Here is a 14912-nt window from a genome sequence, read left to right as displayed (position 1 = left end):
TCAGATTCTTCTAAAGCCCCTTAAAAAAATGCTGAGAGCCAGAACCCTCAAAAGTTTAAAGCAGTGGTGTTAAATAGCAGACAAATCTAACTAAGCTTTCCAAAGCACCATCTACATAGCAAAGGACACTACAAAGACATTGACTTTTCCATGACAATTTTACAGTATCTGACTACCTCGAGATGCAAATTCCTTCAGCACTTGTTAAGAGGCAGAAAGACATATTTGAGAAATTAAATCTTCGCAACCTGAAGGACACAAATACCTGTAAGACTCCCCAGGTGTCCTGCCCTGTGTATTAAATCTAATCTAGAAACATGAGCCTATAAAGAACAGAAGGCTAAATTTCCAAAGCTGTATTTTTCTTAGCACTCTTCCCTCCCCCCAGGAAAGGCAGGCAACTGTGACAATTTTATCCAATTAGTAACTCCTATCAATTCACATCCGCTACCACAGAGATATGAAGCAGCAATAACAGTCAGTCTTTATTGCTGTTAGAATCTAGCTGAAGATAAAGACTTGTGCTCTCAGGCTTTTTAAAAACCTCTAGTCCTTCACGCTCTTCTCAGCTAGCAACTATTCCTTTATAATTTTTGGACTAGAAGCTCTGGGTGCTGCGGCTGAATTCACCAGAGCAGTTTAAGCAACCTTTTGTTGGAATTACTGACCCTAGACAGGATGGCAAAAGGGAGCATGTGACTCACTCAGGTGCCCCAGTTAATCCAACATCTTTACTGAAAAACCCACCCCAGCCTCTGCATTAGCTTACCAGGTGCCGCAGCTCATCAGGAAGCATGTCCTTCTCTTGCCTTTGTTACAAGTGGTAAAATTCTCCACCAGGGAGGCACAGAATAAACCCCTATTGCTAAATTTGGCAGAATCCTTTTTATCAGTGTCCTAAGGGTTGCTAAACCAAGAAGGATGGTTACCCAAATGCATATAGTGCTGTGTATTTTTGTATCTGTTAACAAAAGATTTACCTTGTATTATTTTTTGTATAGTTTAAAAGTGACTATCACACCCAGGATGTGCACAGATGTAGCATATCACAGCTACTAGCCCTGAAGCTCCCATCATTTTGCATGTTCCACCTTCGCACCACCACCTTACACAAGTCTGAATAAAACTCCCGAGCTTTTAGTCCAGCTATGCCAATTATAATGCAATGAAACAAATGTAAATTCAAAGGTGCGGGCAAAACAGCTATCTGCTAAACTACAGATTTAAAATTTGCACAAACGTGAAAACAAAAGCGTAGCATATCAAGTGCCAGACTTCATAATAAATAATCCCATTTCTATTACCAATACAGCTTTGAATGCATTCACATGCCATACACGTTAAATATGTTCAAAAAGCAAAGCCACCAGTTCCAACCTAAGCCCCGCTATTTAAGACTGTCTACCCATGGAGCTGTAGCACTTTAAATCTGTCTAGAGCGACAGATACAAATTTTTTCCCAGAGTACATTGTAGTAGTACACCTTTAGTTTTGCATGGGAGGCATACTCCAGGAAGATAAAAAAATATGCAAAAGTAGCTTTTGCAGATCTTCTCTGAAGCTACACAATCTTCATTCTGGTAACATCAAATAGAAAAAAAACCGTCATAACTGTTATAACTCATTTAATGGGAGGGAAAAACCTCTGTATTGCTACATTTGCTTTTTTTGTACAGGTTAAAAGTCTTAAAGCTTTTTGCACCAAGGTTAACACAATATTTTAAATTAATAAAGCACCAAAAATGCATAAAATGCAACACAACAAAGTATTGATGGCTCCTACTAACAATGAAATAGAAGTATAAAGCAATTCTGTACTTATGGCCATCATTTAAAACAGAACAAAAAACCCAATCACCAATCCAAAAACTTGGAATTTCACTAATCCAGCACTCAACCCATACAGTCTATTTAAACTCTTTAGGGCTTCTTTAGGGCACCTAGAACAAAACTGCCTTCAGCATAACCCTCTAGCTAAGGTACTCTCAACTTCCAGTTTGAGGATCCAACAAACCATGGGAAGACAATTCATGACAAAGATAACCATAGAAGGAACTTAATTCTTCACATAAACAAGCCAACAAAAGCAGAAAATGAAAATCAATAGGGAAATAATCCAAGTTTAGGGTTTTCTAGTAGGGTTTCTTTGTCGCTTATAAATGAGAGTCAACAAGACAACACTGCCTGCTGTAAATACATGACAACTTGGAGCACGCAGCACTGCAACCTCAGTCAAAAAACTCAATACAGAAGAGGTGGTATTCTTGTATTGGCTAACTGTAATTTTTTTTCAAATGTCTTCCTTCACAAAAAAAACCCCAAATATTCACATGAGTATATGCCTGGGAAAGCATATTCTTAGACATGTGAAATTTTTCAGGCATTTATTCCTTTACTTGCAGGTCCCATTTTTACCTCTTGCAGGAGGCACTGACAGCTGGAAGCTATCAGAAAGGAAAAATAACATTAGGAACCCCTGATTCTATCTTCCACCGCCACTATCTTGCAATTATTTTTTTTTTTTTTTACAGGAAACTCATTACTTTACCTGAGGTTCCCCCTAAACAATAAGGGAAAAAAAACCTTCAAAACGAAACACAAAAGACTCCTCTCAATCACTCAGGCACACTAGCCAGCAATACAAATGGATCTTTAAAGCAGCAAAATCAGTAAGATGATTTCCTGATCAATAGGTGGTGGGTTTGAGGGGACCACAGAGGACTGAAGTCACAACCTATCTGTCAGTTTTCCGCTAGTCTCCACAGCGGACAGAAGCAGAAAACAATTCTGCAGCAAATAAAGGTTTTTAAACAGCAAATTCCAGAAGATAGAAATGATGCCCTGTTCCTAGACACACAGCTTTGGCATAAGAGGATTTTGTTCCAAGTGCTGAAATACCAAAGCCCCATTGACATAGCAAAGATTGTTCTACCATTTCCACGTTAATTAGAAATATAAAAATACCCACACATCCTTAAGTAGAAAACATGTATGGTCAAAAGTCTTTCAGTATAACTCAATAATTAAAAAATAAGAGAGTAACTGCTAGCAGAAGAAATCACTTCACCAGTAAGATTTGCCATTGCAGCTGCACTGCAAAGCCTTTGTCACAGGCATAAGGGACAGATTCATATACCCGGTTTTGATGTGGTTACTGACCTCAAATAACCACATTATGGCTCTGTGTTGTAGCCCTGATGCACAAAATCCTTTCCTTCTCCTAAAACAAAGAACATTTCAACTCAGATCACTAAATAACAGGGAAAGGAAAAGCAACATTAAAATACTTTGATTTAGGTTATAACCCTTGTTCCTTTTTTAAAGGTGAGAACACAAAAGAGCTGCAAACACAGAGAAAATCCTCCCTCAGATTAAATCAAAGTCTGACTGAAGAAACACTTGATAAGGCTAGCACTGACACAAGAAGTCAGAGCCAGCAGAAAGATAACTACAAATCCTCTAAATTCAGCTCCTGGCTGGTGGTGGACAAGCAGGTGGTCTCCAAACAGACATCTTCGGCGATAACAACTGCCATTTCATAACAGCTGCCAAGAAGCGGCTCGTCCGTCCTCGCTGTCGGGCTGAGGCTTATTAATAGAAGGGCATAAAGGGATCCCACATTGCTGCCCGTCATTATCGTCCTGCTGTAAAACAGACGTGCTCCACTGGCATCGGTCCAACACCTTACAACAGCACTGCACTCCATTAATGCGGAAAGAAAATTTATTATTCTACACTTGCTACTAGTGCAAGTGGGTCCCAGATACTCAACAAACCACCCAGACTTCCAAGCAATAATACGTCCTCATCCTCTGTGCGCTTTAGTGTCTATACAGACAGCCCATGCCATCTTCTCCTCTAACTCACCCTTTAAGACAACGCTCCGCTTGTTCTTTAAAAATCAAAACAAGACACCCTCCTCCCTGCCCCCCCAAAAAAATCAGTTTTCCAACCTTCTGGCTCAGAGGGGAGGGTGCAGCTTCCAGAGGCACTGAGTAGCTGAAGCTCCTACAGGCCAATATATTGAACTGGACGTGATGAACACACAGGGAACAGTCCTTAGGGACTACAGCGGTAAGGCCAAGGTTAGTTTCTGCATCCTTCATAATACATATTAAAAAAACCAACCCCACCCAAACTATCTTAGGAAGATACTTTAAATACAAGAAATAACTCTGTTTTACAAGCCATTTCGATATGAGCAATTTGTTGCTTAATGTCAAAGTAACTACCTAAACAATGCATAATACTAGGGATCACTGAGCATTCATAAAAAGTGAATTGCCCAGTTTATTTTTGAACTATAAACTTCTACTTATAGTGGACACCTTGATATCACCAGAGATAGTCCACCCAAAGGCTATGAAAGCCTATCAGGTCCCGCAGGCCTTGAAAACCACAGCACAAACCTGTTTCCAACTCACAGAAATAAACGCTCAAACATCCGTATTGCAGTCCAAGGCCTGGGAAGAAGTGGGGGACCTCCTGCAACTCTCAATGCAGAGACGTAGCGCAAAATGACTTCCATACATCGCACAAACACAAAAATAGGGAGCAGGAAGAAGTTTGGCATAAACAATTTTGTTTTCTGTCATTACGTTTGTTGTCGCTAACAGCCCCTCCAGTGTTCCTTCCATCTTCATAGGCATACCTTACCCAGCCACCTGAGCCTCCCCAAGGCAAGCTCCCAACGCACACCATCTTTCTGCAGGTCCAGGGAAGGGCCTTCCTCATTGCCAACACGTTAGCCAAGAAGAAAGGGGCCCAGAACGTTTGTGTCAGGAAAACAGTACATCACAGCAATGCAGGGTTACAAAACCCACATCGCTGCCCAGTAGTTTTTATCATCAAAAGATCTCTGGCAGAGATTGACCACTGCTAGGCAGCTGCTAGGCAGCCCACTCCTCCCCGACAATGGGAGTTTTCCAATATACAGTGCAAGTCTTCCATAACTGCTACTTAAACCTCTTACTTTTTTAGTTATACTCTAGAGATATGGAGCACTCGCAGATACTTGAAGACCTGTCTAATCTAGAGACAGGAACGAGAAGATTTATAATTGCAATTCTCTAACTCTCTCCTTGCCCACTGCAACTTCTGGATCCTTGACCAAGCTCGCTGCTGCTCTTGGAATTCTTTCCAACTGGTCCCCAGCATCCCTGGAGCTGGACACAAAACCTACTACAGCTGATGGGTTCACCACTGCCCAGATGTACATGTACGCATTTTTAAGAGTATAAACTGGACAAAAGTCAGCTATAATCATCACATACTTTTCTGAAAGAAGTCACGGCAAGACGAAAACACACGCAAGATGAACTAGAGTCTATTTACTGCACATCAAAAAGGAATTAACACTTCCATTTAAAGTATTAAAGATACATCTTTAAACACCAGCAGTAAGTATCAGCTTCCTTGTTTCCAAAGCAAAAATTATTCCTCCCCCCCTCTTTTTTAAAGGATTTTACAATACAGTATTTTGAAATTCACTTGCCCAGTAAAGATTTCTTCTTAGCCCAATTCTAATTACCTTCCAGAGTTTACGAAATAAATAGAACCATCTAATCTTTATAAGCAGTAATACTGTGTAAACCAATTATAATAAAGGAGTTTTTCTTTGGCATACAAAAGGAAAGCTCCCATTCCTGAACTACAGATAAGAGGCCCTACCAGGCTAGTAAGGTGAGAACCAGTTGTCTAGGTAGTTTCAATTCACAACAACAATGGACAATAACTGTTAATGCTTTTAATAAGGTGACTTGCTCTTCTGCAAAATGGCAGGTGCCACTTCAAAGTTATTTCAAGAGTTTATTGTGTTCTTGTGGGTATTCGGTTATGAAAATGAAAGGAAAGAATGCTCCTCCTCCTAAGTCTAGAAACGGCAGAGAAGCACAATCAAAACAAAGTCAAACTACAGATACATTTTTTTCTGTTACAATTTCCTTATCAACAAGACTAGCTGAAGCTGCTCGCTCAAAGGACGACCTCCGCCCCATTACGCCGATTCAACTGTAAGTGGCTGCACTGGAACAAGCTATGTGGAAGGACCGGTAAAACACACCTCTGAACGTGTTCTGGTTTTTAACCCCGATCAGTTCAGATACCCATTTCAGAGCACTGCCACAGAAATAATCCAATCAACAGCACCCGCAGAGCGACAGGCAAACTTGTCTGGGTGTTCCTGACACCAGACCTACTGAAGAATGGATGGACTGGAAATCTTGGGTAAATATACAGAGATTAAGGCACCTTTAGGTTTGTGCAGCATCTCCCCTTGACATTGCTCTGCCCCAGCTAATGCTCTTCCTCGGATTGCTACAAAGCTGTCTGGACAGATTTATCTGCCTTCTAACAAGTTCAGGTCAGGTAATTTTTCAAGGCTTAGCTATTGAAACAAAGTTACAAAATCATTGTAGAGGAAAAACATTTGAAAAGAAAACAAAGAAACAGAGAACAACACAGCCAGGCCTATGAAAGAGGAAGAGGACTACAAGGGCAATACACAGCGACCAACGACCCTACCAAAAAGTGAACTTGCCCCAAGTACAAGCAACACGCGCAGAGCTCTCCACGCGCACCAAATTCGGTGAGACGCCGTTCTGAACGGCACGAACGGTCTGGATTTGGGGGGTTTTTGGGTTGCGTTTTTATTTTTTATTTTTTTTTTAAACACTTCAGGGGTGCGGTTTAAGCGAAACCCGTATAAAATCCTGGCAACCTGAGCCGGGACTTGCCCGCACAAGAAAGTTACCGTCGCAGCTCGCCTCGGTATAAACATGGACGCGGGGTACCGGCCGAACCACCCCGTCTCTGAGGGAGCGGGGGCCCACGACGGATCCCCCACCACCCACCCACCCACGGCCGCCCCGGCTCCCCCCCGACCGCGCTGCGGGGCCGGGCCACAGCAGGAGGGGCCGGGCGCGGTGGCGAGGCCGCTGCTGACAAAAGGCCGGCGGCGGTGCCGGGCTTCCCGCCCACCCACAACCCACCCACCGGCCCCGGGGCACCGGCAGGGAGCTCCCCCGCCCCCGCGGGATGGGACCGTGAGGGAACGTTAAACCGCCGCCACCCCCCGCCCGCTCTGTGAGGGGCTCGGTGTGGGTGTGGGGGGTGTGTGTCCCCGTTCCCCCCCCCCCCCCGCCGCCCCCGGTCCGCACCTTCTTGTAGTGCTTCCCCAGCCAGACGCGGACCGAGTCGAGCTGGGACACCGTCTCCGGGCTCTCCCAGAACTTCCCCGTCGGGCCGCCGTCTTTCCGTCGAGCCACCGACAACGCCGCTAACCCTGGACCACCGCTTACCGCCACGGCGGCAGTCGCCGCAGCCGCCCCCCCCGCCGCCGCCGCGGCTCCGGGTCCCGTCCCGCCGCCCGCCGCCACCGCCGCTGCCATTGTTACCCTCGCCGAGCGCCGCCACCGCGGCCCTGCGCCTCCCACCCGCCTCACGCCGCGCATGCGTCGAGCGGCGGACGCCCCGCCCCCTCAGGCATGCTCGGGAATCCGGTTCTTCCCCCCACCCCCCACCCCTTTTCTTCCTCCTCCTCGCCCGCCCCGCCGCCGGCCCGGTGCGCTCGCGCTCCCCCCCCGGTGCAGCCCTCCCCACCCCACCCCCCCCCCCGCGGCGGCGCTCGGCGTCCGCGCGCCGCCGCCGCCTTCAGCGCCTGCGCCCCGCCGCCGCCGCCCCTCCCCCACGCAGCCCCTCCGCCATCTTGGCGCATGCGCCGGCGCCACGCTCGCTTTTTTAATTATTATTTGGTTTTGCGCATGCGCCGAGGCGTCCCGACGAGCTCCCTCCGGCCGCTGCTCCCGCCCCGCCCCCACCTCCTTCCACGGCTCGGCGCATGCGCGCTGCGTCCCGTCCCGTTCCCCCCCCCCCCCCCCCCCCGCCTCGCGCTGGCCGTTAGCGCGGGCTCACCTCAGCCGCTCCCGCCGGGGGACCCGGGCTGGGGAGAGCTCCAGCTGTGCTCCGGTACCGAAAAAACACCGTCCGTGCCCTTGGTACCGGCTGGGGAGAGCTCCAGGTGTGCTCCGGTACCGAAAAAACACCGTCCGTGCCCTTGGTACCGGCTGAGGTGGGATGCTCAGGTGTCATGAGAGATCTCGCCCCCTCCTCAGACCCTGGCCGGACACAGCAGCCCCGTCCAGCCACAGCAAGCTCACCTGGTGGTGATTTTTCGAATCCCTCTGCACGAGAGGTGCATCAATGAGTTTGGGTGGGTTTTTAACTTAGTTTGAATGTGTCCTCTTTGGTGCTAGTGTGGCTCTTGTCACTTCTGCTTGTCCCTCCGTGGATCAGCATCCACTGCCTTCACACAGGACGAGACTGAGGTAGGTGGGTTACTCCTGGTAGCTGTGGAGGCTGCAGATTTGATCTGATCCAGAACTCCCTTTTTAATCTAACACGTTATGCTGGTGGAGACGAGTTGGATATGTGGGGTGGAAAACCAAACTTTGCTGTTCAAAGCATCCTGGCACTCTGCTTGCACTAGGGTGGTGGCAGATCAAAATTTGTGATACTGCCTTTTTGGCATTAGATTTCCTCTTATATAGGAAACAGCTTTTTTTTCTTGCCGTGGAAAGAAACCTGTGCACACTTTCATATTTGCTCCTCCATCTTAAGGACAGCAGGCAGTGAAGCATCAGATCTTCATAAAGGATAATGGGACAGATCATCCTCAAATGCAGCTGCATAGATTTGTCACCACACTTACATTTCTTTTCCCTTCTGTATTTCTGAAGGCTGTTGACCCCTTGCTATCAGGCAGACAATCCTTGCATTCCTAAGCAGAAACGAAATGAGCAAACACCTCGCAGTCTTCAGACACCAGCCCAGGCTGTTTGTTCTCCCACTGGACACCACAGGATATGGTGGAACGCCAGTATTAGTGCCAGTGAAACCATCCTCGAGCAGCATGGCTGCGTGCACTGCTCCTATGGTGACTAAAGCTTTACACAGAAGAGAAGAAATGACGTAAGTAATGTTTTGGAAGAAAAAAAGTGGAAGACAGGGAAATGGAACCTCAACTTTCAACGTTTGAAGAATGTTACCTCTCCACTACGCAATGTTAAGTACTGAAAATGACAGGACAGCTTATGTGAAAAGAAGGCCGCGAGCGCTAAGCATACAAGTTAGCTTAGCAGTAATTCACTATTGCACATCAGCTAGAAGGGGCAGCTCTTCCAGAAGTCTCTTGACCATGTATTTATGTCAAACAAAAGTGAAGATATCATAATTAGGAACAATTCTTTAGATGGGTTTTGGGGAGATGGGTTATGTGGTTTACCAATGAGCTCCCTGAACTGCAGCTTGCTGTGGGACAGCTTCATAACATGGCCTGCAGGAATGCAGGTTGGTGCAGCTCCAGGTGGCAGAGTTGCAGCACAGGAGCAGAAAAACCTTTGGGAGCAGAAATCCTTGAAATCATGATTGCAGTCATGCCCCTCACATCTTGGAATCCCAGTGAGGAAGCATAAAAAATAAGGGAGAGGGGGAGGAATTGAAGAGAGAAGGCAGGTAGGAAGAAGGGAATGAAGGAGGAAGTCCTACCTCCATGAACAATACACACACCCTGATGTTTTGTAAAAGCTCCCAGAAGACAATAAAATGAATGCAGAATCTGATTTTCATGATTGTAGGGATTAAGGAAAATGTTTGTATTTTAGTTACATCAAAGATAATGATCTTGGTCTTTTTCCCTTGTTAACCATAGTTTTCTGCTGTTAGGGCTAACTCTCTTAGGTAGCATGGAATAGGATCGATCTGGAGCTTGACAGGGAAAAATATGAAATCAGATTTCATCTGGTGGGAACTGAGAGACATTTGATGTGCCATGTAAGAACCACAAGACTGCAAGGACATGGGAAGTGCTATTCTGGCCCTACACCTGGAACCCTCACATAAGCTGTCATTTTTCTTTCTTCCAAATTTAGAGCCCCCTCTGACCCTAACCTGAGGTGTCTTTTGAGACTGTAGAGTAACTTGCACTCTGAATCAAATGATTTGGCTCTCTTGGACAGAGGAGGATCTGGCTTTAGCCTAGTTTCCTAAAGAAACAAGACTTAGTCATACCCCCTCTGTTCCCAAACCTTTGTGAACTTTGGACCTGCTGGCCACCTTCAGTCAGGTTTGACACACAACACAAATGCTGCAATTCCCTGGACAGCTGAGCAAGTAGTTCGCATCCTTCCAGGAATGCTGTCAATGCCAGCAATGGTGTAATGTTTGGCCCCACAAAGAAAGACGACGACCACACGCACTCCAAGACTAGCTGATGAGGATTTGAGAAGCTTGTTTTAGGACACAGCTGGGTGTGCAAACACCAGAGGCAGCAATGGCAGTGCTTAGAATAGGAGCAGATGATTTGTGAGGTGAAGCTCAGGGTTTGCGTGTAGACCCCGAGTTCAGCAGAGAGATGTAATTGGGGAGTAAATGGGGTGCCGACATACATAATCACCCTACAGGCAGTTTTAGCCCTTGCATAGCTCCACAGCAGTGGAACAGTTGGATTGTCTTGATGAAGCACCTGATCAGGAAAGGCAGAGGGTTTTATATGTAACCTTAAGGCAGCCTTAAAAGGAAGACAAAGCAGTGCGTAGTGCCTGAGCTTGACTGAACAGAGCTGGTGGTACTAATGGATCATCAAGGATATTTACAAACACACAAACCTGCAGCAATCCCGCAGGACACTGATGGCACCCTAGGGAGGAGAGGGACAGGGGCATAGGTAGAGCTAACTCACAAGAAAATACACAGACTGGGGCAGTGCTCTTTATGGCTTCAAAATCAAAATGGTTTATGGTGAACAAATCTGCACCAAGTCTTCACTGCTGGGTACATTCAGAAGTTTTATTTATCTTTTCATAATCACATCTAGTCCCATGGAATGAGTCCTTATGAAGCAATTTTCCCCAAATTTCCTCTTTTAAAAACAGCTTTGATCAAGTCTTTAGTAATGCTTTACTTGTGAATCCAACCATTCAAAATACAAAAATTCAAAGTGACAGGTGAAAAAATCTGTATACAATTACAAAATACAACAAATTTTAGTTAAGAAAATTGAGTACATCTCCATGATGCACTCCTATATTCAACTCCAGAAAAATAAAGATGAAGTTGGGGGCTTCTCCAATTTTCATATGTTTCAAACCAACCTGAAGAAGCAGCAGAGTCCTTGGTCCACACAACCAAACAGTAACAGAAACCTGCACCCAGGTGTGGCAGTGCTCCACTTAACTCTGCAGCTTTGCTATTTCTTTTTGAACTCTCCATAATTTCACTCCATCTGTACACTTTTTGGTACAAACCAGATCAATTACTTCCAGCTGCCAAGTTGCAGTTACCTGTTTGCAGGCAGCATAACAGAGCACCACTACAGTGGTGAACCATATCTCTCTGGTGAAGGGCAACCTCTGGGCTACCTGACTCTTCAGCACAGAAGAGTATCACTGAATCATGCAATTTTCTTTACAGAATATAACTAGGCAATGCTTGGGCATTTAACTACCACTTTATCAAACATCATCAAATAGAGAGGCAAAGAGCTCCTTATCAAAATCACAGTCCTCATATAAGAACATCCCTGGCCTTACTATAGGCCGCAAGTGTTCCCCCTGCCCCCAAACACTCCAACCCAGAAATAATTCCTTGCAAGAAAGAACACTTCCAGAGATACAGAGAATAATAAAGACAACCACATATCCAGAAATCTAAATTTCGGAGACCATTTTGAAAGGCAGCAAAGTGAGTATATTCCGTAATGAACTGTTACAAAGAACTTTCTCTAGCATGTAAAAAAGAAGCATCCTTTGCTCAAGTTAATTATTTTAAGTGAGAAATTTTAGTCAAGCTAGAACATGGTTCCTGGTCACCTTAATACAGATTCAACTGAGTCTTAACAGCAGTTTTAGTTTTGATACATTCTGGTGGGACACCTATCAAGATTGATCAGGTTTGACATTCATTCCCTGAAAACAGCTCACCGCCCCGCTCACCTCAAAACAGCTGGCAGCTGGAAGTCCCTGTCACAGAATGCACATTTTTCTCAGCTGTATGGCTCTTCAGTGGCTTGTTGCCAGAATCCCTGAGACAATGTCTTCACTCCAAGGAGAGAAGGCAATTCAGAAAAGATAGAAAAAGTCAGAGAATTGTAACACATCAGTTTTGTTACAGAAAGGATACTGCATAACAACTGTGTGTTATGAAATTGACCTGCAGTTTCATTGAAGGAAGCCAATACAAAACTTCAATTATGCAGGGCAAGGGGAACCTGATTTTCATGTACTTACAAGATTAATTTTTTAAAGCTGCATTTTAGAGTACATACCATGCAGCCTTATCCTTTCCCCTTCCTCACCAGGTCTTTGGTTCATATCAAACTCACAAGACTTCCTCAGACCTCTGTGGCATTTGGAAATTGATCTGGGAGCAAGTGACCACCACCCTGAAACCTGCTGCTAGCCACTAAAGCACCCAACAGCCACCTGGTAGGCACTTTTGTAAAGAACAAGATTGAAAAACATTGTTTTCTTTCTACTGTCGCAATTAATTTTACTCAAATCTCCTTTCCTCTGTCTGTAGCAGCACCTAACCTTCCTGTGACAAGGCAGTTCAGCCTTGTTTTGCAGACTTGACGAGAAACTGGTCTTTCTGAAAAGCACTATCCCTTGGAAGTCTAGCACCATAGCTCCATCAGGTGCCTAAACCCCTCCTCATCCAGAAATCTACTCGTCTGCTGCTGAAACGAGGTCTGACACACAGCAATGCCACACACTGCTGGTGCTCCACTGCACCAGTCCAGCAGCCTTCTGACACTGCATGAGCACAGCTAACACCACAGGTCAGGTTTAGCGTTGTTGCCAAGCTTTCCTGGGTTGCAGTGCTGGACCATGAACTTCTCTATGGCTTTTATTGACATCTGTTCGCAGATGTGTATCTGAAAATTGCATCCCCGTGAGGCTGGGTATGACAGTGTCTACAGAGGTAGGTCTGATGCCCTGCTTATTGCTAGACACCCAGGGCTGAAAGTCGGCCTGGTTATAGCCATCTTCATTTGAGTGCTGGAGAAGACCTCGGTATGCAGAATCTGAAAGTGGAAATGTGCGAGGCTCCCAAGGCTGTATGTTCTGTGGAGCGAAGAGGAGAGAAATTAAAAGCCTAGAATCAAGTACTCAAAGAATGCTACAATACCCATCTCCTCCCTGTCCATGCCAATCTGCTGAAAGACCAGCAGATTCAGTTTGTCAGGACGCCAAAGCAAAGCCAACTTTTCAGAGCAATGAACACTGTGCGCTATTCACACTACTTCCAGGATTACCAGTTCAGCTTTCCATTGGTATCAAGAGCCTGCTTTGCCATCTCCACTGACATTCCTTGTTTTTCATAGTCTTTTTATCTGAAAAGGCTTTCAAAGCAAACACTGTGCCCTTGAGCCCAAACCAAGGACAGATCTAGTACGAAGTGCAAGACTGTGCTTCTAATACTTTGTAAGACCATCCCTAAAGAAGAGGGGAAGGAACTCCTCTGGTAGTTTCAGAATTTAATCCTTAAAGTTAACTCCTTCTGCCAAAAAGCATCCCATGATGTGTGCAACTGTCTGAAACTATTCACTGTCATGTAGGTGGCTCAGTCCAACCTACTGGGAATAATCTCAAACTCTGCATCAATATTGGTTTAGAATGATTTAAACTACAACACAAAAAAAGAATAATTTAACGCACCGTGAATGCTTTAACCAGCCCAAGTCTCAGCAGACACACAAGCTGAACTGTCTTTTGAACAGTGTGAAGCTCATATAGCTTTCAGAAAACTTACTTTATATACCAGTAAAATTGGTTTAGAAAAGAACACAGCTGACATTTGTTACAGCATAACCTCACCTGCACTGCTTCATCCAGCATTTCCAGGGAAGATCTGGTACCTTCACTGCAAGGCAGCACTGTTCTGGTCTGACTGTGGACAGAGAGGGATTGCAAACTGTTGCAAGTCTCAGGGCTGCACAAGCCAGTAGAAGCATGCACATACAGATCATTAAGGCCATTAAATCCAGTAACTGGAAATGCTGGCTGAGGCTGCCCAGCCCATCGGCTGTCTGCTTTGTTGGAGGACCTAAAGCAAAGTAGTATTTGGAGCACAGTCAGTTATGTACAGCAAGAAACACACATAAAAGTAAGATCACTGTACAGTGAAAAATGTAAGCTTTATCCCCTCCATACAAGGAGATGAGATCATATTGCCCAATTAGTGCTTTAACTAAGTAGCCCTTTTGCTCCTATCATCTCTTCAAAGAACATCTCATGGCTTCTTGGGCAATCACTGTCCATTTCACTCATCCTGAGCCTGAAGAGAACAACTAAGCATTAAGAGAGAGAGTAAAACCTTGTGAAAAGAAATAAGACAAAACCCCAAAAAACCCACGCCAGCTATGAGAGACAAAACTGCTATAGCTGAAGCTGTCTGGAGGTACGCCAACATTCTTCCCCGGTGTAACCACGCTATTTTGGCCTTTTTCCAGACATATGGATTACTAACTGTGTGACCCGTCAGTCCTCCTCCCCACTCAACTGCTCAACAACTTGTGAAAATATCAGACAATTTCAGCTCTGATAGAGGCAGGGATCTCAAAAATATGAAACAGATTGTTTCAAAAAGAACAGATTGTTCTTTGTCCAGGCAACAGGTAAAAAGGGAGATGCAGCAAATGAACCGAAAGCACTCTCCATAGCAGTAAGTTCTGTCAAACTGATAAAGTAAACCAGAGGAAAAAGTGGTTGGGAAAAGTATGCAGTACTACAGTTAACACAAAACTCTCAACACATGGGCCTGAGCTTAGTATGAAGCTGATTTTTAACAGGACTGTGACATGCTGCATTACTATTCTGCTGATTAGGCCCTATTTTAGCAATAATTTGTTTTTGTTA

General features: G+C 45.2%; 2 protein-coding genes across 4 annotated transcripts in view; both read right to left on the bottom strand.

Moving 5' to 3' along the window:
* The window catches only part of SMARCC1 (SWI/SNF related BAF chromatin remodeling complex subunit C1), a 92020-nt gene extending 84556 nt beyond the window's left edge, over positions 1-7464 (bottom strand). For both annotated transcript variants that reach the window (XR_012652490.1, XM_075042880.1), the window contains exon 1: positions 7158-7464. Coding sequence is in view for 1 of the 2 variants with exons in the window: in XM_075042880.1 (XP_074898981.1) it covers positions 7158-7451 (294 nt within the window). In the remaining variant the exon portion in view is untranslated. The remainder of the gene's footprint in view (positions 1-7157) is intronic.
* Positions 7465-10828: 3364 nt separating this feature from the next.
* LOC142038015 (KAT8 regulatory NSL complex subunit 1-like) overlaps positions 10829-14912 on the bottom strand; it is a 35984-nt gene continuing 31900 nt past the window's right edge. Inside the window, exons 12-13 of one of the 2 annotated variants that reach the window (XM_075042944.1) lie at positions 13872-14100; positions 10829-13118 (exon numbers count right to left, since the gene is read on the bottom strand). In XM_075042944.1, the coding sequence (XP_074899045.1) occupies positions 12840-13118; positions 13872-14100 (508 nt within the window). In that variant the 3' untranslated portion in view covers positions 10829-12839. The remainder of the gene's footprint in view (positions 13119-13871; positions 14101-14912) is intronic. The other variant, XM_075042953.1, reaches the window with a different exon arrangement.

This window comes from Buteo buteo, chromosome 2, assembly GCF_964188355.1.
Source record: "Buteo buteo chromosome 2, bButBut1.hap1.1, whole genome shotgun sequence".
NCBI lineage: Eukaryota > Metazoa > Chordata > Aves > Accipitriformes > Accipitridae > Buteo > Buteo buteo.
Note: the sequence above shows the minus strand (reverse complement) of the source record. Positions and strands in the feature narration are given on the sequence as shown.